This window comes from Epinephelus lanceolatus, chromosome 24 (assembly GCF_041903045.1).
Source record: "Epinephelus lanceolatus isolate andai-2023 chromosome 24, ASM4190304v1, whole genome shotgun sequence".
NCBI lineage: Eukaryota > Metazoa > Chordata > Actinopteri > Perciformes > Serranidae > Epinephelus > Epinephelus lanceolatus.
Genome location: NC_135757.1, coordinates 7,191,785 through 7,218,225, shown reverse-complemented (window position 1 = coordinate 7,218,225; position 26,441 = coordinate 7,191,785). Strand labels below are relative to the sequence as shown.

Genomic DNA, 26,441 nt, shown 5'->3' with positions numbered 1-26,441 from the left:
CACCCAGTTTCATGCAGATCGCTCAAACTTCCTAGGAAGAGATCCATTTGAAGTGTTTTGCAAAAAATTCAAAATGGTGGAAAATCTATATAAGCGGAAGTTATGGGTTCTTGAGGCAAATGTGTTGCTCATGAGGAGAGGCATCTCTGTGCAAAGTTTCATGTCTCTACGACATACGGGGCATGAGATATGCGATTTGATGAGTCAACAGCTTGAACAACATTGGCTGATGTTCTATAAGAACACCTGGAGTTTTGCAGTGAAGCATCCAGGCTTCTTTTATACCCTTCGTCCTCTTCTGACAACCATTCATAGTTGAACTCAGGTGTTATCTGTGGTACAACTGATGTTGCCCTCTGTAACACCAGCACTTATGGAATGCTTCTTGTCCAATTAACCTACGTCTTTAACTGCCTGGGAAATGCAAGGTCAGGCGCAGAGTGCTACTCTTTCTTGTGCTTTTCTTCAACCAGCTTTTAAGAGCGTGGTGGCAGGTTGCATCTGAGGTTGCAAAGCGCCATATCACTGTCTATTTATCTGAAGTCCTGAGTGCAGAGCTGATCTTCTTCCAGGTGCTGTTTGTGTGTACGAGGGTCAGATGTAAAGCTCTGGCAGCCCTGCACTAAAATGCTCAACTTCTTCTCCATATTCATCACAGACTGATATTTATGGAAGAAGGGAAAGATATTTGTCGACTGTGATTGGTTGTTCAGTGAATGTTGCTATGTTCCAAAGGTTGGATTCTGTTTATCTCAGGGTGCGGTCATCACGCATGGAAAAATAGGCACTCAAGAACGCGTGAGCACCACAAGGGCGTTATTCTGGCGTTTGAGTGCAACTGCAATGCATCTACATTGAAAACAATGAATTCGAGGGTGCAAAAAAACTGTACATCCATACATAATTAGGCCTCGATAAAATCGTGGTTTGGCTATCACTAGGTAGAACTGTGAAAATGTTATTATGGATAAGTTGACCCTTTAAAACCTGAGCAATTTGGCTTGGTGTCTTGAGCACCAAAAATACCCCCCAAAAATTAGCAAGAAATTAGTGAAAAAAAGAAAATTAAAAACGAAAGAAATTAAAAAAATTAATAGATTTAAAAATAAGAAAATTGGTTAAAAAAAAACCCCAAAAAACCAACAACAACAAAGGACGGAACAAACAAATGGCCTGGGAAATTAGCTTAAAGATTCTAATAATTCTGTAACATTATTTTAAATAGATAATAATTTGTTTTTCCCTAGCTTTTTTAAAATAATTTCCAAAATATATTAATTTTGTGCAATTTGTGGAACGTTTCATACCACTTTGCTTGTTCCCTTTATCTTCAGGTTTTTCAAAGAAATTGCACCAACGTGCTCGGGAAAATTAAAAACTAAAGAAATTTAAAAAATTAATAGATTAAAAAAATAAGAATATTGATTAAAAAAAACAACAACAACAAAAGATGGAACAAACAAATGACCTGGGAAATGAGCTTAAAAATTATAATAATTCTGTAACATTATTTTAAATACATTATAATTAGTTTTTCCATAGCTTTTTTCCCATAGATTTCGGAAAATAATTTCCAAAATCTATTAATTTTGTGCAATTTGTGGAACATTTCATACCAAGTTGCTCATTGCCTATTTCCCCATGTTTTTGAAAGAAATTGCATGCTCAGAGCTCAAGGGTTTAAATACTTCCGGAAGGCGTCTGAAAGCAGCACAAGAAAAGTGACGTTGCTCCAGGTTTCAGAGAGTTAAACGAACTAATCTTTCTCGCAGTGAGAGCAGTTATCATTGTGAGCATGTTAACATAAATCTGACAGATACGAGTACTTCAGAGTGCTTCAGTTAACAGGATAATCTCACTGTCTCTCTTTTCCTGATCACATCATGCAGCATGTTTACTCATTAGCATCAGTGCTCTTTTGTACCATTTTAGTAATGAGTGGTAGTTATTAGTACAAACACAAGTGGGCACGCTGCACTGACAGCGTCGCTAAAGTTAAGTGACCCTTGCTAACAGCTCAGAGAGTACAAGGCCGTGTGGCTTACAGCCTGGAACTGTATTTACTTTTCATGCCATCTGAGTTTAATTATCTGATGTCCCCTAGCCATGAACACTTTGATCATCAGTTATTAAAACAACAATGCAGACAACGTGACAATGGGGTAAAATAAACACTTACAGGATCATAATATTTTTCCTGGCATTTGCTCCGTGGATACAAAATGTAAAATGTGAGCACATATAGATTAGCATACAGAATAGAATAGAGGGAACAAATAAAGTAACAGGTACAATGTGAGTATAGGCAGAGCAACGCAACCTGCTGATCCTCACAACACTTCCCTTTGGCTACGTGTGTGTTTGCACGCACGTGTGTGTGTGCATGTGTGTGTTGGCGGGCTGATTTGCAATGCTGAGTGCACTGAGTGGGAGGATGAGGAGGAGAGATGAGACCGAGAGGCAGGGGCAGAGTGAGGGAGAGATGGGTTTAGGAGAAAGATAGAGTCAGAAAAACATTGGATGGAGAGAGAAATGCATGTCAGAGCACTCGAGAGTCACACCAATCTACTGTACTTAGACACACACACACACACACGCTCTCGCACAGTGTAGCAGTTTGCCCACGCAGGGCCAGAGGTGAACGTTATTCCTCCCACTATAATTACCTTTCTCTCTTGTGCTCTCTATCCCTCTGTCTCTCTGACAAACACACTGGAAGACACCTACACACCAAACATTTTGTTTTTTTTTTCTCCAAATGATTTTTGAGCTGATAGCTTCACAAACCATCAGTTGACACGAAAGCACCAGGTGTAAATCTGTTTAAGCAGAAGCAGTCAAGCTCTGCGGTCAGGGAATTTCTGAAATATTAGACGGGAATGTGTCGTGAAAGAAAACTTGAGATGTGACAAATAAATCTAAATGTAGACGTGCTTGTATTCTCGCCACCACAGGGCTGCAGGCAACATAGAAGTCTTAAAATGCCGTGTTGTTGTGTTATTGGGAGCCAGAATAGAAGGAGTCATGGCTCAAGACTTAAATTGTATCGCATGCCCCAGGCTATACTGTGCTTCTGGAAAAGAAAGAGAAGAGAGCCAGCTTTCCAAAGAGGTTGCTTGTCAGGTTGTTGATGATGGCGAGGACGTACAGGGTGTTCTCATCCATCCATCCATCCGTTTTCATCCGCTTATCCGAGGCCGGGTCGCCGGGGCAGCAAGCCGAGCAAAGCACCCCATATGTCCCTCTCCCCAGCAACGCTTTCCAGCTCCTCCTGGAGGACCCCAAGGTGTTCCCAGGCCAGATGAGATATGTAATCCCTCCAGTGTGTTCTGGGTCTGCCCCGGGGCCTCCTACCAGTGGGACATACCAAGAACACCTCCAACAGGGGGCGCCCAGGAGGCATCTTGATCAGATGCCCAAACCACCTCAACTGACTCCAGTGGCCCCTACTTTTGAGCTAGTGCAGAGGTATCTTCTGAAACTAGTCAGCCTTAGGCATCAGTTGGTCCCAACCAGAGGCAGGACAAAGTCATTGTTTTGCAAGTCATAAGCAACTCTCAAGTCTTTGCACTCAAGTCCTTAGTTAAGTCCCAAGGCAAGATTGACAAGTTACGAGTCAAGTTCCAAGTCCTTAACTTTTGATTGAGTCCTAAACAAGTCAAAACGTGCTCCTCAACGAATTAAATTCCATATTGAATTAACAAAAGTCATGAATGCTTTTCGACAATATGTACTAATGTATTAAAAAAAGTTTGTTGGAATTTGTTGCACCTCTGTCTGTAGTTTTCACCCTGCACATTTTACATACGGCAATCCTTTATTTTTTGGTTGACTACCCATATTTTTTGTACATTGAGATTATCTTTGGTATCATTTTTTCTAACTGGCGCTCAGTAGCCTAACGTTTATTCTTCATGATTCTCTCTTGCACCTTAATTGGATTCTGTCAGATTGGTTCAAACAAAATGGATCTGGAGAACTAAGTGTCGACTTGTTGGGAATGAATGGTGTTAGTGTTAGTTGCTTCTGGAAATGAAAGGAATTGAACTGATCCGTGACACGCTTCTTAAGTAACAATCTTTTGGCTTGTTGGAATGTATCAAGTATTTTTTAAATCAAGAGGTTCAAATCCAAGTGAACTCACAAATCATCGTTGTTAAGGCCCAAGTCAAGTTGGAAGTCTGTCATGATTTTGTCAAGTCAAGTCCAAGTCATCAAATATGTCTGGCTCAAGTCCAAGTCATGTGACTCGAGTCCACACCTCTGGTGCCAACCATGTTGGCAGAATTTTGGTAAGGGAACAACTGGGATGGCCTTTTTCAAAAGGTCCCTTGAGCTCTCACCTCAAGATATCTGAATGAAAATAGGTACAATTGGTACCCAGAGTCTTCCCCAAACTTGAGAAGGCTTGTGCACATTAAATGTTTTGTTCCTATATATATGTTTTTTTTAAGGAAAAGGATAACCAGCCTATTCAAAGAACAATGAATTGCAGAACATGTACAGATAAGACACATTAAAACAGGATTGTTGTACAAAGTATATCAATATGCCATTCCTTGACTCTTATATTGACAAAGGCAGGTTTTCAAGTAGCTTAAGTATGACAACAGCATAGTTGAGTTCCTGAAATTCATCTATGGCTTTTGGGTTGTTGTGCCTCCCCGAGATTTTAGTGGCCCCATCTAGCCACCTTTGCTCTGCTACTGATCTATGCCCTCTGCATCCCATTTGTCTTTCTAGGTGTTGCAGTTTTGAGACTTGTGCGACTCCTTCCGTGTTCCTTTTAGTAACGTCTCAGCAGTTTCCTCATGTATTAGAATTTCTAAGAGAATCTCACATACCCTCTGCTTCCTCTTGGTTCGCCCTGAGCGTGGCCTACTTTAACAGCCATCAGAATGCTTTCCTTTTTCTTCTCCTTTCTACCAGTGGCATTATCTCACTCATGCTCATTATCTCAGTGCTCAACTCTTCAACTCTATCTTGCAAGGATCCATTCTTACAAGTAAAGAGAACGCAGTGTTGAGGTTACAAAAAGGTTCATAGTTTTGACATTAAAGGCAGGCGGTCATGACTAGCTCACACATGCCTCCAGTATGTTCTCTTGAAGATCGTGACAGGGATTTCAAAGTAAGATTCTTATATCTGGGAATATATATAGTAAGAACATACTGTACGAAAAAGTTCTCCTCCATACATTTCCTGGGAAGCTGAAGACTTCACTGAATATCTGACCTTACAACAGAAAACATTCAGTCTGGTGTTTGTTTAGTGACTTTGCTTCCTGTGTCTTTCTGTAGTTCTTCTCAGAGGCAGCGAGTGAACAGTGACAGCTCTGCTAGTGACGCTTTAGCACATGACGCAGCACCTGTGACCAGCAAACTCATCAGGTAAGAATACCCTGAGACAGACGCACCCTGTACTGTGTTTTAATGTGCTATCGTAATGGGTTTAAGCTACATAAGTAAGATGAAAGAACAAGACATGCACTAACAAAGGACATGCAAAGGCACGTGGACAGAGTATATTTAAAAAGATCCATAGTCCATGGTTTAAAGTGTGTTTCCCATTCCCTTTAAAAGCCAGGTGTCCCTGCACCTGACACACTGCTATTTACATGGTGGAGTTCGCAAATTAGAGAAGCGAGTATTGCAAGAAGAGTCATAATGTCACTGCAGCAAATATCGCAAACATTTAATCAGCAAAGCTAAAAATTGTAGCTATAAACATTACAGAGGACACAACAAAATTAGCTTCTGAAATAATCAATGAAGTCCTGCTACTTCTTACATTTCTAACCCTAACCTGTACAGCAGCTCTGCTCTGATCTCTGCTACGTTCACATTTTATTTTCAAGAATGTCGTAAATATTCTCCTCATTTATGATGTATTATGTATACACATTGTGAACCTGGCTATGTGCATGTAGGTTACTATCTGAATAGTGTGCTGTTAAAGTTATTAATCACTATTAATAATTATGTTAAATAATGTGACTTAATTTACATTAAAACACCTTGTGGGGCACCATTCCCGAAAAGGGAAAAATGATAGGCAGTTAATGAAATCAGTTTCATAAAATACTATCAATTTGTTACTCTGATTAATGGTTAAATTAATAACTATAACCAAAATTACTATATTATTAGTATAGGCTGAAGGATTTTGGAGTTCTTGACGTAGCAGAGGAACAGAGGTTGACTATTCCTTCACTCTTGTACAATATTAAACAGATAGCAGGTATGATTCCAAAAGTATTTATTCACTAGTCTATACCCTTTGGTAGCTTTGTCACCTTCTACCTATGTCAGTCCTCAATGCCTATGTGCAGTTTCACATAGATTGACCACGTCAGTGAGTAGAAAAACGTGGGACAGACAGAATGACTGACTGACAGAATGACACACTGACAGTTTCCGTGATTATGTACAGCATACCATACCATGACTTAGTCATACCAAACATTAGATAAAAACCCCCAAAACATTGGTCCACAGGGGGAGCCACAGCAATCAGTCGCATTTTAGCCATTTTTAAGCATTTTTCTGTTGTTATAGCGCCACCCAGTTGCCAATTAGAGTTAAATTTCTCCAGTCACCTTGAGGCATCCTGTTCTACATATCTACCAAGTTTAGTAAAAATCCATATGGCGGTTAGGCCTAGATAAAAAATGAGCTCTCTAGCGCCCCCATTTTGTTTGATGGGGTCAATAATGGAGGGGTCCCCTCAGATTATGTGTGGTCATATGCCTACAAAGTTGCGTGGTGATGGGTGAAACCCTTGAGATGTTATACACCTTTATGTGATGAGCCACGCCCTCCGCAATATTCATTGCCTTATAGAAGCTCAGTTTTAGTAAGTTTTCCAACTTTTGCCAAGAGGGAACTTTAGATATTGGTCCCTAGATTATGTTCACCCAGTTTCATGCAGATCACTCAAACTTCCTAGGAAGAGATCCATTTGAAGTGTTTTTCAAAATATTCAAAATGGCGGAAAATCTATATAAGCGGAAGTTATGGGTTCTTGAGGCAAATGTGTTCCTCATGAGGAGAGGCATCTCTGTGCAAAGTTTCATGTCTCTACAACATACGGGGCATGAGATATGCCCATTCAAAGTTTGCAATTTCAATCGGTTGCTATAGCGCCCCCCTTTGGCCAATTGATGTAATATTGCTTCATTCGCATCCTCCCATGACCCTCTACCACTGTGCCAAATTTCACATGGATTGACCAAGTCAGTGAGGAGAAAAACGTGGAACAGACACACAGAGTTTTCGTCATTATATAGCAAGATAAGATAAAGAAAGCAAAGCACAAATTCTAACTCGTCACTATATACAAGCATGGGTGCATATGTGTGTGGTTGTGTGTGTATGTGAGAGACAGACAACAAAGGTGTGGGTGTGAAACAAAGGCCATCTGGCCTACAAACAAAATGGCTGACACCCAGAAACTTTGTCATTTTGCAGGGCGGGATGCATCCATCGTTCCAACACCACAGCTGCTGATTTCAAACCAAAGCTGAGGTGAGTACATTCACAAACACTTATTTGTATTGTTGCTTAAATTAAGAAATTATCATTACATCACAATACAATTATATTTAAAATGTAATTATATTTAAAATTATGATCATAAATAACGTCTCTTTTCTGGGGTGCAAACACCTGTAATATAATATTTCATCACACACAATTTCTACTATAAATACTTAAGAGTGTTCTCAAGACACAAGAAGCAGCTTGAGGTGTGAGCAGGTGTAAAAAAGTTGTGATGTGATTTGGAGGTTTGATGCGTCTCTGCATGTGTGTGTGCTCTACTTAGTGTTCATGCATTAACAACCCCTACGCAGAGTTCTTGTTATATTGTCAGCTTGAGTCAAGTCTCTATGTCACATCCCTCTGCTCATTAAAACATACTGGTACCCATTAAAGCAAAACAGTACTGTGCTCATTAAAACACCACTGCACTGACAAAAGGAGCACATGCAGTTTTCTTTCTGTACCCAGATCAGGCCAGTCTGCTGAGGTTAATGCGTGAGGTCACATCCCATGTCTAGGTAGAAAAAAACAGTGACACTTGATTTGAAAAGGGGTTGCATAACGTTGCCATGACACCATCATAACCATGACATGACACCTGTCATCAGCATGAAGGAGTCTTTATGAATGTTTAAAGAGGAGATGAAACACTGAACAATGTGTCTGTGGTTCCTTTGGTTTTTACCTCAGGCGAGATGTCACACTGCAGTCAAACTGTCATCGAGATTTTCTGGAGGACTAGATTGTGTTTTATGATTTCACCAGCAGGGTGCAGCCATTTTTCGACAAGCTAATTAGTGATGTCACGAGAATGGTTTGTTTCTGCTTAGTGGCGCAAGGTAGTTACAACGGGCCCAGGTGCACGCTATTATGAAGGGTCCTAGAGCACATATGTATCATCTCGTGAATACCATTGATGATCATCTTGTTCCAGTGCATTGTTCTGCTGGGAAACCTTTGGTTCTGGCTTTCATGTGGATACCACCTGACATGATCCACCCACTCAAACACCGTTGCAGACCAAGTACCCCCCTCATGGCAACAGTACTCCCCAATGACAGTGGCCCCCCAGCAGGATAATCCACCATGCCACACTGCACACATTGCTCAGGAATGGACCAAGGAATGTGACAAAGACCTCAAAGTGTCAACCTGGCCTCCAAAATTCCCCAGATCCCAATCTGATCGAAACATTTGAGGGACTTGCTGGTACCCCAGAGGTACCCCCGATCCATGGTGCAGCCTCCTTGGACCGGACTTGGCTCTGACTTGTTAAGGCATGAACAAAGGACCTCTGGCACCAGGGCATTAACTTCAGATCTTTTGAGTCCTGTACGATGTGAGGTGGGGTACCAGCATGTCCCACAGATGTTCGATCAGATTGGGATCTGGGGAGTTCGGAGGCCAGGTTGACGCCTTGAGCTCCTGTCATGTTCCTCGGACCATTCCTGAGCAGTTTTTGTGTTGTGGCATGGCGCATTGTCTACCGGGGAGTGCCGTCACCATGAGGAGGGGTGCTTGGTCTGTGTTATGGCACATAATTAGGAGGCCTAGGTGTATGGTTAGGGGTGGAGTTAGGAAGCAGGGAGAGGCTGATGTTCCACTTGGGGTATTGGGTAACTCCCCTTCCTAGGAGCTCACACACCTGAAAAGGCGGCGGTTGATTGGAGTCGAGGCTGGCTGCTGGAGACGCCGACAGACTGCCACGCCACATTTCTGCAGAAGATTCCGACAGACATTCAGAAATATGGAGACAAAATCCACCGATCTGGGAACGCCACTACACACCTCACCTGATCTGGGGTCGCGTTGAACCCCCCCCTATGAACTAAAATCACAACAACGCTGCTTGTGCTGGCCCAGCCTGGCCGTCGACTGGAGGGGACGCCTGAAGCGTTGGGTCGGGGTGGCCGCCTACTAGGGATGGGTCACGATTTTCGAATTTCGAATAGTCGTTTTATTTTCGAAAAATCGATTTTTTAATGCGACTATTACTATTCGCCGTCTTATTTCCCCCCCTTTATTTGACATGCAATTCAGCTCCTAACCACACGAGGGCAGTCTAGGATTGCTACAGCGGTATGAGATGGGCTACCAGCTAGTTTGATGCTCTTCTACAAACAGGAGAAACATGCAGAGACTACTACTCCGTGAGGAATGTCCGCAGTCATTCGGGCTTTCATAGTCTTCCGCATTGTAGTTTCCTGTAAAAATGTCCGTGCAAAATCCCCCCGATTATTCGAAAAATTGTCGAAATAGTTGCCACGATTTTTGAATAGTGTTTTTGCTTGTGTTGCCCATCCCTACCGCCTACAGTAGCAGTCGGGTCTGATGAAGGGTGAGTAACCCATTTACCCCCTAGACAGCTCAGAGATCTACACACATTAGGAAAGTGAGGCATACGTTCAAGTCCAACTACACACCGCGGGGAAATAACGAAGCTTAGTTAAAGGTTACAGTTACTAGCGTTAGGAGTGTCAGGTAACAAGTCAGGCATAATGTTAGGTGTCTTGTAACAGTCTGCGACGGTGTTTAAGTGGGTAGAGCGTATCAGGTGGTATCCACATGAATGTCAGAACCCAAGGTTTCCCAACAGAACAATGCACTGTAACAAGATGATCAATGTTCACGTCACCTGTCAGTGGTTGTAATGTTTTGGCTGATCGGTGTTGGTCGCTTGTTTGTTAGTAGTTGTTGCCGAGCTAGGCTGTTAAGCTTGTTTGTCCTTTGATGACTCTTTTGTTCTCTGACAATGTGTTTTTTTACAGCCAGTGTATGAGAAGTTTTGAGTAGAGTAGTGCATGAAAGTACAGGAAGTCACATGGCGCCGAATGGTGGGACACATGTTGCATCGTTGGTGGCTGACGTGATGACTTTATTCTCATAGATTTACAGCTTTATTCTTGAGATCTCAAATTCCTTTTCCTTAACAAGGCCCTAATCCTCCTTCATACTTTCTCAATACTCTACCATTTTCAAGAATTGTTGTTCCCATTGGACAATAAGACACAAAAACACAGGAAAACCCTTTGCAGTATTATGACACTAGTCATTAACATTTATAAAGACTGTCATGTTTATGACAGGTATGATGTCAAGGTTATGATGGTGTCATGACTGTGATGCACACCCCTTCAAATAAAGTGTTTAATTTCACGTTCTTCTATATGTATTTTCACTATCTCCACAGCACTGGACAGACACATTCAAGTTAATGTAGTAATAATATAGATTTCTTTAGGACCAGGGTATGAAAACTAACAAAACGTGACAAAATGTAAAGCAAGAAAAGATCATGATCCAAAAGATCTGATATACTTTGTAGAGCTATTTGATACGTCGGGGTCTGGTATGAATATATTTAGTAAAGACAGCGAGGCTTGAATTGTATTCTACATATTAGAGGCAGTTTTCACTCTGACCTGTGCTGGTGTGTGCATGAGCTCCTAACCAAAGTCTTCCACAGAAAGCTGTTCACCAATTTTAATGTCTCATTTGTTTCTGCAAATTCAAAGTACAACACAGACGATCATGTCTATACTTGATTATCAGTAATTAATCTATTTCTTTATTGTATAATTATTATCTTGACAACTCATTCGCTCTTTTATTCAAACCATCAGACACTTTATATATTAAATGTTTCCTACTGTTATTATGTGCAGTATTATATTATAAAATGTACATCTCTCCCCTGACTATTACCTGCCTCATCATTTAAAGGGACAGTTCAGATTTTTTTGGAAGTGGGGTTGTATGAGGTACTTATCCATAGACGGTATATTACATACAGTAGATGTCAGTCAGCATGCCCCCAGTTTGGAGAAACAGGCAGGAGTCTAATATGTAAGCTAAGCAATGTACTGCTGTGGATGGGGTCCAGCAACAAAATGTGTTTTAGCCACCTAAAGAAAGTCCCACCTAAAATAATCAGTATCAGTTTAAGTGTATGCTATATTGCGAGTATTTTGACTAATGTTACTTTGCTGTCAGACTGATTTAATACGGGAAAATGAAGCCTTTTCAAAGCCAGACTCCATTGAGAAAAACAGTGATTTAACATAGCTGAACACAGGAGCTGCTGGTCTATTACTGTCTCAGTCAGCTAGTTAGTTTGTGCTATTGTGTGATTTGGGGGTTTAAAAATGTTAGTTTAGAGTCACCAAAGTCACACAGTAACACAAACTAACTAATTGATCGAAGCAGCAGTAGACCAGCAGCTCCTGTGTTCAGTGAGCTAAAATGACTGTTTTTCTCAATGGAGTCTGGTGGCTTTGACGAGAGTGTAGATAGATAACAGAATCTGTTAACAGCTTCCTCATTGGAATACGCTAACTAACGGAAGCAGTGAAAATACTCTAAATATGGCGTACAATTTTTTGTGTGTGGCTAAAATATGTTTTGCTGCTGGACCCCATCCACAGCAATACATTGATTAGCTTCCATGTTGGACTCCAGCCTGCTTCTCCAAACTGGAGGAGTGCTGACTGACATCTACTGTATGTAATACACTGACTATGCATAAGTACCCCATACAACCCCACTTAGAAAAAATTGCACTATCCCTTTAACTCTGTGACATTAGTATTATGTTGTGTGTGTAAAACTGGCTATAAATGTGAAGTGAGCAGAAACACTAAGTGGCTGAGCAGCTCTTATGTTTGTGTTGATCTCTTTGTCCAGACAGGAAAAGAGCCAAAAGACAAGTGAAACAGAAAGGGAGCGAGAAAAAGGTAACACACACTCACACATACACTCATTCCTGTCAGCTCCAAGGTTCAGCTTTGTGTCTAACGTGAAATTTATATGAATCTTTAAATCAAACGTCAAGCTGTACCAGCTAGGTCTGACAAACTACCTATAGGACACAGTCATATGTGTGTGTGTGTGTGTGTGTTTGTGTGAGAGAGAACGAAAGAAGCGAGGCAGCTTCTTTGTCTCCAGACAGACTGTTTTCATCTCTGACACATATTTTCTCAACCTCTGTCTCCTCGCGCTCACTTTGCATGCTGGGGGTTGGCTGTGTGGGAGCCTGAGCTGTCTTTCCTGTCAGCTTCACTGTGGTTTTATTCTCTTTGGGAACTTGCATGTTTTCACTTCATGATCTGGTTCAGTTTTGTCTCTTTCTTGCCGGTGACTTCACCAGCAGTTTTGTGTTTGATTCCAGTTTTGGTTTTTTGCATTTTTGAGCTCAACACAACCCAGTTCTCGCTGTCAGTCATTAAAGTCACTATGGAAATCAGTCCCATTCTGCAACAACAGGAGGAACGCTGTTTCTGACGGAGACGCCTCAGAGGAAAGTGTTCCTGACAACTTTAGATTGCTTAATACACATACATAAATTTACATATTTAAAGCAGAATTCTGGGTGACTATATATTGTCCATTATTTTTGTCGGTTATACTCACAACATCAATAGCTGTGACCATCAGACAGGTCGGAAACCAACCAACAGTTCATCTAGATTATCTATTATCCTTATTACAGCAGAGATGCTTAAAGCCACTTATATAGATCAAAAAGTTTAGGACATAATCATTTCTATACAGTGCTGTTTAAATAATTTGCTTATAATTATTTGGGGTCTTTTCATACATGACAACATATGGAAAAACATGTTAAAACTATGGCAGCCATGAAGAGAGGTATTGTGTTTTTCAAGTTGTCCGTCTGTTTGCCTGTCCGTCCATACCATTCTCACGCCATATCTTATTTTTAAATTTGGCACAACGGCCCATTTGGATGCAATGATGAACCAATTAGATTTTGGTTGCCATAGGTAAAAGGTCAAGGTCACTGTGGCCTCTGATTTATTCTTTTGGAAGTGAATCTCAAGAACAACTTGAGCTAATTACTTTATATTTGGTGCACACATCCACTTAGACTCAATGATGAGTTGGTCTAATTTTGGTAGTCGAAGGTCAAGGTCACTGTGACCCTGCATCCATTTGATTCTCATGAATGTGATAGTGGCCACAGTGACTTCAACTTGGATTTAACAATAAAGTGATTAGAATTTGGTGGTCAAAGGTCAAGGTGTGACCTTGTCCGTTTCATTAATTCATGTCCATTTTCCACACAACATCTTTTGCACGTCTGTCCTCCTTTCCTCGTTAAATGTTTTTTGGGGGAGTTTTTTTCTTATTTGCTGCGAGGATCCAAGGACAGAGGCATGTGATATTGAGGTTTTTTGATAAAAAAAAAAATCAGTATCATGAATGTGATAGTGGCCACAGTGACCTTGACCTTTGACCACTAGAATGAAATCATTTCATCGTTGAGTCTATCTAGAGAACACCTTGAGGAAATTTCTTCAAATTTGGTGCAAACGTCCACTTGGATATAACGATAAAGTAATTAGAATTAGGTGGTCAAAGGTCAAGGTCACTGTGACAATATCTGTTTCATTCATTCATGTCCGTTATTCACACGACATCTATTGCACATCTGTCCATCAGGGAAGAGGGATCCCTCCTCAGTTGCTCTTCCTGAAGTTTCCACCATTTTTTCCCCGTTAAATGTTTTTTGGGGGAGTGTTTTTTTTCTTATCTGCTGTGAGGGTCCAAGGACAGAGGCATGTCATATTGAGCTTTATTAGTAGAATTAAAATGAATTGAATTAAATTCTTGTTAGCGTGGTATCTCAAGAGCACCTTGGGGAATATCCTTTTATGTTTTCCTACTATGTATTCAGATTGTCCATCCATCCATATTGCTGTCCATACAAACATGTCCGTCCCATTCTTGTGAACACGATATCTCAGGAAGACCTCGATGGAATTCCTTCAAATTTGTCACAAACGTCCACTTGGACTCAACAATGAACTGATTAGAATTTGGTGGTCTGAGGTCAATGTTACTGTGTCCTTGCATTAGTATTGTGCCCGTGAACATGATATGTCAAAAACACTTTGAGGGTATTTCCTCAAATTTGACACAAACGTCCACTAGGACTTAAAGACGAACTGCTTCGAATTTGGTGGTCAAAGGTCAATCTAACCTTACAAAACATGTTTTTGGCCATAACTCAAGAATTCATATGCTAATTATAACAAAATTTCACAAAAAACGTAATAGGACACAATGAAACAGTGTTTTATATCCAAAAGGTCAAAGGTCAACTTGACTGTGAGATGACAATGTTCAGCATGAAACATTTTCCTGGCCTTTATTAAAGTCATATCTCAGGAACAGAAGGGGAGACATTTGGTCAGATACTGAATTTGTGACACCAATCTTGGGTGATTGTATAGATCTTCTGTGCTGCCGGGGGGAAGATGTTTGTGAAGCATCCATGATTTCACAGACGTGGATGTAAACTGTAACTGCAACCCAACTGGTTCGCAGAGACATACAACTGCAAGGTGGTAATTTTATTCTTATTCTACTCCCACCAGGATAATGTGCCTTATAGTAGCTCGTCTACTTCCAGCTGGCTATATGATTCTGGCACTGAGTGCACATTGTCTCTGAGTAAGAAAAGTAGTCACTTCAAAGCTTACGACAAACTGTAGCAGTGAAAGTTGGTGCTTCTCAGGTGACCTTGTGTAGTCCACTCATGCAACGACAAACAATCATAGCTGCTATTGATAAATACAGAAAATTACTGAATGCATAAGGGAAAAGCACCTGTGGTTAAAGTCGCCCTCATCATGTGGATTGACAATGCCCGGTCACATAATGACCCTGCAATTAAACAAGTGTACTGTATTTTGAAATAATCAGTGGGGCGCCTGTGACTCAGGAGGTACTTGCACTAATTGGAAGAATGGCAGTTCAAATCCCAGCTCCTCCTGTCTGCATGCTGAGTATCCTTGGGCAAGATACTGAACCCCAAATTGTTCCCATCGGTGTGTGAGTGTGTTTAAACTAAGTAGCGTGTACCACCTTGTATGGTACCCTCAGCCACCAGTGTATGAATTGGGGATGTTCCTGGCAACTAAACGAAAATTTTAATTAAGTCTAGTTGACAAGTCTAAAAAAAGGTCTCGGCACAGTGTATTCAGGCTCAACATATTCAACTGACTTCCTTAAGCTTTTACTTTCAGCAAAGTTAAGTGGAAGCATATCTTGCGAGGTCATTGTTATGATAAGCTGCGTTATCTTCGCAGACCGGGCGGGATCACAGCGTCTCAGGGTGAACGGCATCAAATTGGTCTGAGTGTGGCTAACATCGCTAGCAGCAGCAGCCATCTTTCTGTGCTTGAGTTGAATGTGGTTGCGCATTGTTCCAGCCGAATTGGTTCTGCCAAACTGCCAAATGTGAGGACATCTCTCTAATTTCCCACCGTGCTGTTTTAAAACTCCAGTCTACTGGAGCATTACCACAGGGAGGGGGACTGCTGTCTGACGGCTCTGTAGCACCCGCTAGTGGCGGGCGGCTGCATGACGATTAAGAGGCCTTGTACATGAATAAAACACTAATTGGTTTAACCGACTAATATTTCTGGTGCCAACTAGCAAGGGGGCGGACGTTTAATCGTTTAAACGCCTAATCGCGCACATCCCTAGTATGAATGTGAGATTATGTAGTGTAAAGGCCTGACAGAGTCTTGGATTGTCAAAGGTGTTGTCTTGACTGGATTAACCCTATAGGGACCCCCATGGCCATGACCCCCCCATTTCTCCAGCTTTCTGTGCACTCAGGAGAGCAGATCATCCACTGATCGGGAGATCGATGGTTCAGTCTTATGTTTGATGCCTCCAGCTGTCAATAATTGTCTCTTGGGGTACCGAGTATAAGTCAGTGCTGACTGTAAGCCATACAGTCCATGGAGGTCTCCAGTGTCTCAGTGAAGAGGTGGTATTCTGTCAACATCGGCACAACAGCAAAAGAAAAGCCAGAATCAGGGGACAGGTTAATTTTTTATGCCACTGTGCTGGCAGTAGCTGTGGCCAGAGGCATCATGCTCTCCGGTTGTCCATCTGTCTGTATGTCTATCTATCTTTTATCTCTCATGAATGCCTTGATGGATTTTTTTTTTCAAATTTGGCACAAACAACCACCTGGACTCAAGGATGAACTGATTAGATTTTGATGGTCAAAGGTCACAGTCACTATGACCTCGCATATGTCTCATTCCTATAAACACCTTGAGGGGATTTCTTCAAATTTGGTAAAAACGTCCAGTTGGACTCAGTGATGAACTGATTACATATTGGTGGTCAAAGGTCAAGGTCACTGTGACCTTGCATTTCTCTTATTCTCATGAACGCAATATCTCACGAACACCTTGGGGGACTTCCTTGAAATTTGGTAAAAACGTCCACTTGGACTCAATAATGAACCGATTAAATATTGGTGGTCAAAGGTCAAGGTCACTGTGACCTTGTATTTTTGTCTTATTCTCATGAACGCAATATCTTAAAGACGCCTTGGGGGACTTTCTTGAAATTTGGCAAAAACGTCCAGTTGGACTCAATGATGAACTAATTACATATTGGTGGTCAAAGGTCAAGGTCACTGTGACCTTGTATTTTTGTCTTATTCTCATGAACGCAATATCTTAAAGACGCCTTGGGAGACTTTCTTCAAATTTGGCACAAACATCTACAACTAAAGGATGAATTAATTCGATTTTTGGGGTCAATAGTTAAGCTCAGTGGAACCTCCCTTTGTCTCATTCTAGAGAGTGCGATATCTCAAAAAACATCTTGAGTGAATTTCCTCAAATTTGGCACAAAAGCCCACTTGGAATCAGTGATGAACTGCTTAGGCTTTAGTGATCAGAGGTCAGAGGTCACTGTGACCTCACAAAACATGTTTTTGGCTACAACGAAAAGACAAAAAAACACTTGCAAAACTGACCCACCACAGGACTCTGCAGACACATTGAGGAAACATGCACAAGTGCTCTATTGAGATTATAAAAAAATAAGCTATTCTTAAAAGTTATCGACGACCTCACCTGTTTTAGCTGAAGCCACTGGCTGCAGCATTGCTGCTCCAGTCATTGAGTGGGCTGCATTTTTTGACACAGCAGTACTCTCAGTCTGACTGCAGCCATTTAGAGAAACCGGTAAGTTCTTCTCTGCCTGTACCTGAACGCTCGTTGACGGGAAAATGGACAGCTGGCACAATGTTTTCCTTTTTGCATAATCTATTTCAAGAAGAAGTCAATTAAGTTATGGAAATGTTTAAATTCAATTTGCATCTCTTTGTGTTCAACTTACATGCATCTGCTAATTCTAATGCATTCGTCCTCTGCCTCTCATCCATACACACATGCGCACACACACACACAGAGCTCCCATAAGGGTCAGACAGGTTGACTGCATCAAACTGAGAGTTCAATGGAGCAAGTGACGTGTGTGTGTGTGTGTGTGTGTGTGTGTGTGTGTGTGTGTGTGTGTGTGTGTGAGGGGAAGATGTGCCCAATTTATGAGTCTGTGAGAGACAGAAGGAGGGGGGCAAGTCTTAGCATAGCCTCTATGGTTTCATAAATCTCCTCTGCTCTCCTGTCTTCCTCTCCTCAGCCTCTCCCCTCGTGTCTTAAGGCTGGCTCTCATTTTCTCTGGTTTACTTAATTCCTTCCCTGGGCTAAATTCATTTAATTCCTACATTCAAAGTGTGTGTTGGGTTTTGTGGTTTGTGTGTTGTTTTTGATTTGTCTTGCAGCCACAAAAGCTCTTAGAGATTTTTTTTTTTGAAGTCTTCCCTCTCTTTCTCTCTCTCTCTCTCCTTCTCTCCCCATCTCTCTCTCTCTCTGTCTCACCCCTCCTGTCCCCCTCTCTCTCCCACACACACACACTCACACTAAGCCTAACATAACTGGATTAGGACTCAGCTATTTAGAGAGAGAGGGAGTGAGAGCGAGTATTGAGGTCAACCTAATAAACATTCATCTCATATGTCAGCCTGGCTTTAGCCATATACACAGCATGTGTTTCAACCAGTAATGACATTAACATACCATGATGTCTGTGTTTCAAATGCTTTTGATGAGACATTACACTAATGACACATATTGCCTTTGTCTAATTCACCCGCTGATACTGTATGCACTGTTTTACGCCTAGTTATGTATATATATGTTATAATATGCATCTCCGTCTGTCTGTTTCGCTCTCTCATGTATTCTAGAAATGCTGATCGAGTGTGTGAAGAACAAGGACGTGAAGAAGGTGAGTGACAGCCTCATTTGCCAATCCATCACCAATGTTTGAACATTCATCCAGCACAGATGGAGGCTTGGCGAAACGCAGCAGAAGCTTTCTTTGACCATTAATTACCATGAATTGTAACTGATATAATTTGACAAGTCTGAACAATGATCACTCAATATAGTGTGAGTTAAAGTGCCCCTCCAGACATGTTTTAAAGTATGTGAAAATTAGGGATCTACGATGTTGAATTTTTTGCCGATATCCAATATGCTGATAGAAAATGACCCATTTGGCCAATAACTGATACCGATATCGATATATCCACATTTTCTCACCTCACATCTCACCTTGAGGAAATTTCTGTCAATTTGGCACAGACGTCCAGTTGAACTCAGTGATGAACTGATTCGATTTTATTGGTCACAAATCAAAAGTCAATTAATGTCATGGCTTCATCCATGACATTCTCATGAACACGGTATCTCAAGACCACCTTGAGGTAAAAGGCTGAAGCACAAACGTCCACTTGGATTCAGTGATGAACAGATTTTAATTTTGGTTGTCAAAGGTCAAGGTTACTGTGACCTCGCATTTTTCATATTCTCACAAACACAATCAAGAATGCCATGGGGGAATTTCTTCAACTTTGACACAAACGTCCACTTGGATTCAGTGAAAAACAGATTTTAATTTTGGTTGTCAAAGGTCAAGGTTACTGTGACCTCGCATTTTTCATATTCTCACAAACACAATCAAGAATGCCATGGGGGAATTTCTTCAACTTTGGCACAAACGTCCACTTGGATTCAGTGATGAACAGATTTTAATTTTGGTTGTCAAAGGTCAAGGTTACTGTGACCTCGCATTTTTCATATTCTCACAAACACAATCAAGAATGCCATGGGGGAATTTCTTCAACTTTGGCACAAACGTCCACTTGGATCCAGTGATGAACAGATTTTAATTTTGGTTGTCAAAGGTCAAGGTTACTGTGACCTCGCATTTTTCATATTCTCACAAACACAATCTAGAATGCCATGGGGGAATTTCTTCAACTTTGCCACAAACATTTACATACAACACTTATCCTAACAATACCAGATGATTCAATCAAACATACATATTTGTATGTATAGATATATAGATATCCGAATAATTAATATTTGCTTGTAATATATGCCCGTTTGCCATATGAACTTTATAAGGTTAGAAGTCAGATGGTGTATTTTCAGCTTGTTCCGCTGCCCCACAATAGTAAAAAAACATAATCAACTCATTAAATGTAAGTTAAAAGTATTTTTCTTTAAGTATTTGTAGCACTCAGCCTAAATGTTGCAAATTACATAATGTTTGCCACTTTAAAGCTCATTTAACATCTATTTCACACAAAGCTGCAGGAGCTGCACCTGAAGGGGGCGGACCTCACAGCGCTGGACTCATCAGGCTGCAGTTTGCTGCACCATGCTGTCGCTACAGGAAGCAAAGACGTGGTCCGCTACATCCTTGACAATGGTAACTGTAGCTTCTAACCATATGTTCTAATTATATTAGATGTAATCAAATTGGAATGCAAGTCTAATTAATCTAGGCTTCTGGACCCACATGAGAGACGTCACAGTGTTACAGTTACTTGCATTATCTCTCTTTGAGCTCTGTTTTGGTCTCCACCAACTCCTGAGAGAAATATGTGGCTCAACAGCAGATAAATGCTCTATGATATTTAAGTGTTTAAAAGTAGGTGTGTTTCTTTTTCTGCCGAGCAATGTGGGCTTTTCTTTTGGGCATGCATCTCTACACCAGCTTTTAAACTGTTGGCAAGTTGGTTTGGGTACAATGTATTGACGACAACGTGCTGAGTTGGTTCTTCTGTGTGGAGTTTGCATGTTCTCCCTGTGTCAGTGTGGGTTTTCTCTGGGTTTTCTCCTGTCCAGGGTGTACCTCGCCTCACACCCAGTGTCAGCTGGGATAGGCTCCAGCCCCTCCACAACCCCTAACAGGATGAGCAGTTACAGGAAATGAATGTAAACAGAGTGATTTACACCTCCGTCTCTTTGGTGTCTTTTGTCTGGGGCAGTAACCTCTTTAAAAGTGCATGTGGTACCTGTTCACGTCAGTGGTACATTAATTAAGTTTAATTAATTCATAAACCCCTGGACTTGAATAGCTTATATTAGTTTCAGCAAAATTTTCAGCTCATGTTTAAAACATATCCCACATATCTGTGATCTCCAAGCAGTGAGACTAAAGTCGTAATATTTTGAGAATAAAGCCAAAATATTTCAGGTACAAATCTACCTTCCCTTTAGTCTGCTGTGCATAACATTATAACTCTGCTGATTTGGTGATACCCCCTTCAGACCGTCAGATGGAAAAGAACCCTGTTTGGGACTAGATGAGGCAAAGTTTCGTAGGACTCCTGTGGCAAAGTTGGAAAACCAAAACTAACTGAAAACACCTCTGATCAGGCATAAATCTCACCATAGTGTGGCTTATTGTCCACATATATATTTCCAAGCTTCCAGTAAAGTGAAGCTCTTAGCCGCTTCCCTCAGCTTCTCAGTGGGAAGCATCCTGGAGTAGTTGGACAGTCCCATCCAAGCGAAGGTATTTATAAGTGAATTAAGTGTTGCAGATGTGATATTTATTTAAATGTAGCTCTTATTTTCATCGTTAAATCTGGAAAATGTGACTGTGAACTTAATCATGAAAAGACAATGTACAATCCATCTGTCGTCACACAGTAGCTAGGAATGAAAATTTCAACGACATGATTACTAACCATAACCTTTTTTTTTTAAATTAAGGTATATTTGTCATCATCTCACTGATCATAGGTGAGGTAAAGATAATTATTAAATTAGTCTGATGTCTCTCTACAGTAACCTCTTTTCATCTGTCTGTTTTGCAGCTCCAAGTGACCTGCTCGATGTCACAGAAAAACTACAGTAAGTTCCGTCATGGATACCTTTACCATTAAAACCATTCAACAATTGTCACATTATGTTTTCAGATTGCCCATCCATCCATATGTCCATCTGTCTGTCCATCCCAGTCTTGTAGAAATGATATCTGTAGAATGTCTTGTTGGAATTCCTCCAAATTTGGCACAAATGTTCACTTGGACTCAAGGATGAACTGATTAGAATTTGGTGGTCAAAAGTTAAGGTTGCTTTGACCTTTCATTTGTCTTATTTTCGTGAATGCAATACCTTGAGGGAATTTTTAAAAATTTGGCACAAACATCCACTTGGACTCAACAATGAACTGACTGGAATGTGGTTGTCAAAAGTCAGGGTCACTGTGACCTTGCATCCATCTTATTCTTGTGCATGCAATATCTTAAGGAGGCCTTGAAGGAAATTTCCGCAAATTTGGCACAAACATCCACTTGGTTTCAGCCATGAACTGATTAGAATTTGGTTGTCAAAGGTCAAGGCCACTGTGACCTGGTTCATCCCATTATTGTGAACATGATATCTCAGGAACACCTTGAGGGAGTTTCTTAAAATTTGGCACAAACGTCCCCTTGGACTCAGTGATAAAGTCTGTCAATTTTGGGGGTCAAAATTTCATGACCTCACAAAGCATGTTGGCCATAACTCGGTAAGTCATACACTAATTATGACGAAATTTCAAAAATGTCTCGGCCACTGTGACTTTGCTTCATTCTCATTCTTGCAAACATGATGTATTAAGAATTCCTCAGGGTAATTTCTTCAAATTTGGCACAGACATCCTCTTGGACTCAACCATGAACTGATTAGATATTGGTGGTCAAAGGTCAAGGTCACTGTGGCCTGGTTCATCCCATTATTGTGAACATGATATCTCAGGAACACCTTCAGGGAATTTCTTAAAATTTGGCACAAACATCCCCTTGGACTCAACAACGAACTCAAAAATTTAAAAAATGTCTAATAAGATAAAACTATGAAGTAATGACATTTTATATCCAAAAGATCAAAGGTCAACTCCACTCTGACATCATAAGGTTCTGCATAAAACACTTTCTGGCCATCATTTAACATCACATCTCAGGAACAGAGAAACATTTGGTCACATACTGAATTAGTGATACTAATTTTGGGTGTCCATCTTGAAACTGTGCTCATTGTGTGTGTGTGTGTGTGTGTGTGAAGCATCCATATTCTAGACTTAGTAGCTTCTTTGCTACATATGAGTCTATGAGTCTACATGCCACACAGTGTGGCTAAGAAAAAGTTTTTAAGGCTGAAAGTTTTCCCACTGACTGTAGCACCAGCTTTGATGTTGTGTCCCTGGGCTCTGGTCTGTCTATATGTGCTGTACATCCTAACAAGCATTCGAAATCTTAAAGAGAATAAACATAAGAAAGCAAACAAAAGCCGTAGGGTGCCTGGTCATCAGTGGTGCTTGACTCTCAGAAGACGTCAGATGCTGTTCTCTCATGCCGGCTCTCTCGCTTTCTCTCTGTCTCTGAACTCTGGACCACCAGCGGCGAGACGGTTCTTCATCGAGCTGCATCTCTGTGTCACAGGACCATCTGTCATTATCTGGTCGAAGCAGGAGCCTCACTGATGAAAACAGACCTACAGGTAGGTTATGTGCACAGGTGTGTAGCGTCCAATGTTTTTAGTACACCATTTACCCAGCTGCACTTACCACACATCTGATTTTCAGCTGACTCTACATGCATAATATATATTTATATAAAAGCACTTTACTGGAAATTAGTCTTTTTATTTTAGTCTTTTTTTTTCAGCTGAAAAGAAAAAAATAAACATTCCTGTTTTGCTCAGATCAGACCCTGGAGAACACAGCTGTGTTCTGCTCATTTTAAAATGACCAAAATGAATTTTTCTTTTTAAACAGATGATAAAAAAATGACCTTTTCAGTGAAGTAAACATATGTAATGTGGTATTAAGCAGCAATACTCTTGTCCGGCCTCTTGCTTGGTCTCTTTTTCTCTTCTGTCCTTCCTCTGTGAATATCCTCCTTAGTCTCATTGCCTCTGCCATGATGTCTGTACTGAGAACACTGAGCTGCTGTAATTAGGGATGCACTGATTGTGAAAATCTGGGCCGATACTGATGTTTAAAATAACTATTTGGCCGATAGTTGACACCAGAACAATCCAGGAAACAATGAAATATTCACTATGAAAATAACTGTTAAGAACTGTTTTAAAGTCATTCAGTCCTTCATTACACTACCTTTGAATGAACACAACCTTTAATAGTATTGGGCACAAACTGCTCAGGAATGGACCAAAGAACATGACAAAGAGCTTAAGCTTGACCTGGCCTCCAAATTCCCCAGATCCAAGACCAATCGAGCATCCTTGGGACATGCAGGTACGTCATCTTGCAACTGACAGGACTCAAAGGATCTGCCGAGACGACCCTGGTGCCAGACACCACGGGGCATCCCCAGACTTCCTGTGTCCATACCTTGACATGTCAGAGCTATGTCTAATCCATAGAGGCCCAACTGTGGATTGGTGGTACGTCTGGGGTATTGGCATGTCCCATAGATGCTCAGTCAAATTGGGAGCTGGGGAATTCGGAGGCCAGGTCAAGGTCTTGAGCTCTTCGTCACGTTCCTTGGGCCATTCCTGAGCAGTGTGGCATGGCGCATTGTCCTTCTGGGGGACCACTGCCATTGGGGAGTGTTGTTGCCATGAGGGGGGTTTACTTGGTCTGCAACAGTGTTTGGGTGGGTGGAGCACATCAAGTAGCATCCACATGAATGCCTGGACCAAAGGTTTCCCAACAGAACATTGCACTGCAACAAGATGATCAATGTTATTCACTTCACCTGATCTGGATGGTCAAGAACATTTGATGCATCTAGAGTTGACTTCTCTTATATTTTCTCTTATCAGAAGATTAAGTAAAAATATAATAGAAATTTAAGAGAATGTTGCTGCATGAGGCCCCTTGTTTTTTGTGTCGTTACTATCGAAATTAAATGAAGTGTATTTGACGATAAAAAAACTGTTAATTTAAATGAAGTCTGGTGGGTTTGGCAGTGGCAATTTCAGGGCTGTTTCAGATTAAACAAAAAGGATCTTACCCTCTAACGAAAAGTTCTGTCTCTATAGGGATGCTTTCTGGACATTGTCAGACACTTTGAATAATATTCTTAGCCTGTTGTTGACGTAAATTGACAGTGTGAGGATGCCTCGAAAGGTTACATTGCAGCCTGTTTTGCTGGTCTTGCTAGTTTCAAAAATTGTTGTTCCCATCAGTCACTTAGACACAAAAACATGAGAAAATAGAGCCCAGGTTTAAAACTACCAAAGTTACCCTTAAACTAAAGGTTTGGCTGTTCTGGTGAAGTCTACCATTGTGGACGTCTCTTGGGTGTGTGTGTTGGTCTCCAATATGCATCTTCTTTCATTTCTGTTCAGTTTTCCATGGAGGTTTCAACAGTGTAGAAAATGCTCCTAACTGGCTGGACTCAGCAATGACCTAGTTACAGCGAGAGGGAGAGAGAGGGAAGAATGGAGACAGGGAGACGGACAGACAGACCGCGAAGAGAGTGCAGTGAATGGAAAAAGAGACGAATGACTTGAGAAGATGGCGATTTGACATCGCTATAAAGTACTCTGTTTTATCTCTACATCTCCCTGCACTCACCACTTAGGGTCTCGCTCTGTCTCTCTGCGTCTCTGTCTCATTCACTCGTTTACTGGGAATGTTTCCCAATCTGGTAAAACCCCAAAGACAAACACACACACACACACACACACACACACACACTGGACTCAACTAATTAGAGTGTGTGATTCAGCATAAAGGCCCCTCCCCCCCTAAACAGCCACTTAGACTATGTGTTGTGTGCGTTTGTGTGTGTCCTCTCAAGGACACATGTTGTTTATTTCATTTCTGACTCACTCTCATTATCTCATTGTTTTCAGTCGGAGACAATGCTACTGTAACAACAGCTCTTTTCAGTTCTAGAGAATTGCGATGTGAAAAACTCACTTGGCCGTAAACTCCCTATCACGCACGTTTTAGACACGGCAGCTGGATCCTAATGAAACACCACAATCTCGCCAGCACAGAGAAGAGCAGAGGGCGGTCATTATGGCAAGTGGGAATAAGACTCTAACAAAAGCCTGTTTTGTTTTTAACAAGACTTAAAGTCGAGAGCCCAGTGTGCATCACAGCTCGCTGTGCAGAAGTCACCAAATCACCAGTGTGTTGTTTAGTCTGTTTACTGTTGAGGCTTACAGTACCAGAGGTCTGACTGTGTTAACAGTGAAGATGGGCCAACAGGCTTTATTACAGTTTGTGCAAACAAACAAACAAACCTCCAACATGTCATCAAGGTAAACAACTTATTTTACTGTGCCGTGCTGTGCTGTGGAAAAAGACTTGAATCCTCCTCGTGGCTTGAGTGTTCATGGTTGTTCAAGTCTAAATTAGCCAGGGAGGCACTGGTTGAGAGATTCTGGGCCAATACCAATGTTTAAGATGACAATTTGGCTCATGGGTTAGTTGTTCACAATGTAGCAATGTTTTCAACTTTGGCACAAACATCCACTTGGATTTAAGGATGATCTGATGAGAATTAGGTGGTCAAAACTCAGGATCACTGTGACCTTGCATCTGTCTCGTTCTTGTTGATGCGATTCTCAAGAACGCCTTGAAGGTATTTCTTCAAATTGACACAAACATCCATCCATCCTTGGACTCCACAATGAACTGATTAGATTTTGGTGGTCAAAAGTCAAGGTCACTGTGACCTTGTGTCTGTCTAATGTCACCCTGTTGTTTATCTGGAAAACAACAGGATGTGTCCCGCAA

General features: G+C 41.2%; 1 protein-coding gene across 7 annotated transcripts in view; it reads left to right on the top strand.

The window, feature by feature from the left end:
• dgkza (diacylglycerol kinase, zeta a) overlaps positions 1 to 26,441 on the top strand; it is a 149,979-nt gene that overhangs the window by 122,246 nt on the left and 1,292 nt on the right. For all 7 annotated transcript variants that reach the window (XM_033615708.2, XM_033615707.2, XM_078166002.1 and 4 more), the window contains 7 exons: positions 5,301 to 5,390; positions 7,470 to 7,526; positions 12,225 to 12,274; positions 18,625 to 18,665; positions 20,039 to 20,159; positions 21,556 to 21,592; positions 23,122 to 23,221. In XM_033615708.2, the coding sequence (XP_033471599.2) occupies positions 5,301 to 5,390; positions 7,470 to 7,526; positions 12,225 to 12,274; positions 18,625 to 18,665; positions 20,039 to 20,159; positions 21,556 to 21,592; positions 23,122 to 23,221 (496 nt within the window). The remainder of the gene's footprint in view (positions 1 to 5,300; positions 5,391 to 7,469; positions 7,527 to 12,224; positions 12,275 to 18,624; positions 18,666 to 20,038; positions 20,160 to 21,555; positions 21,593 to 23,121; positions 23,222 to 26,441) is intronic.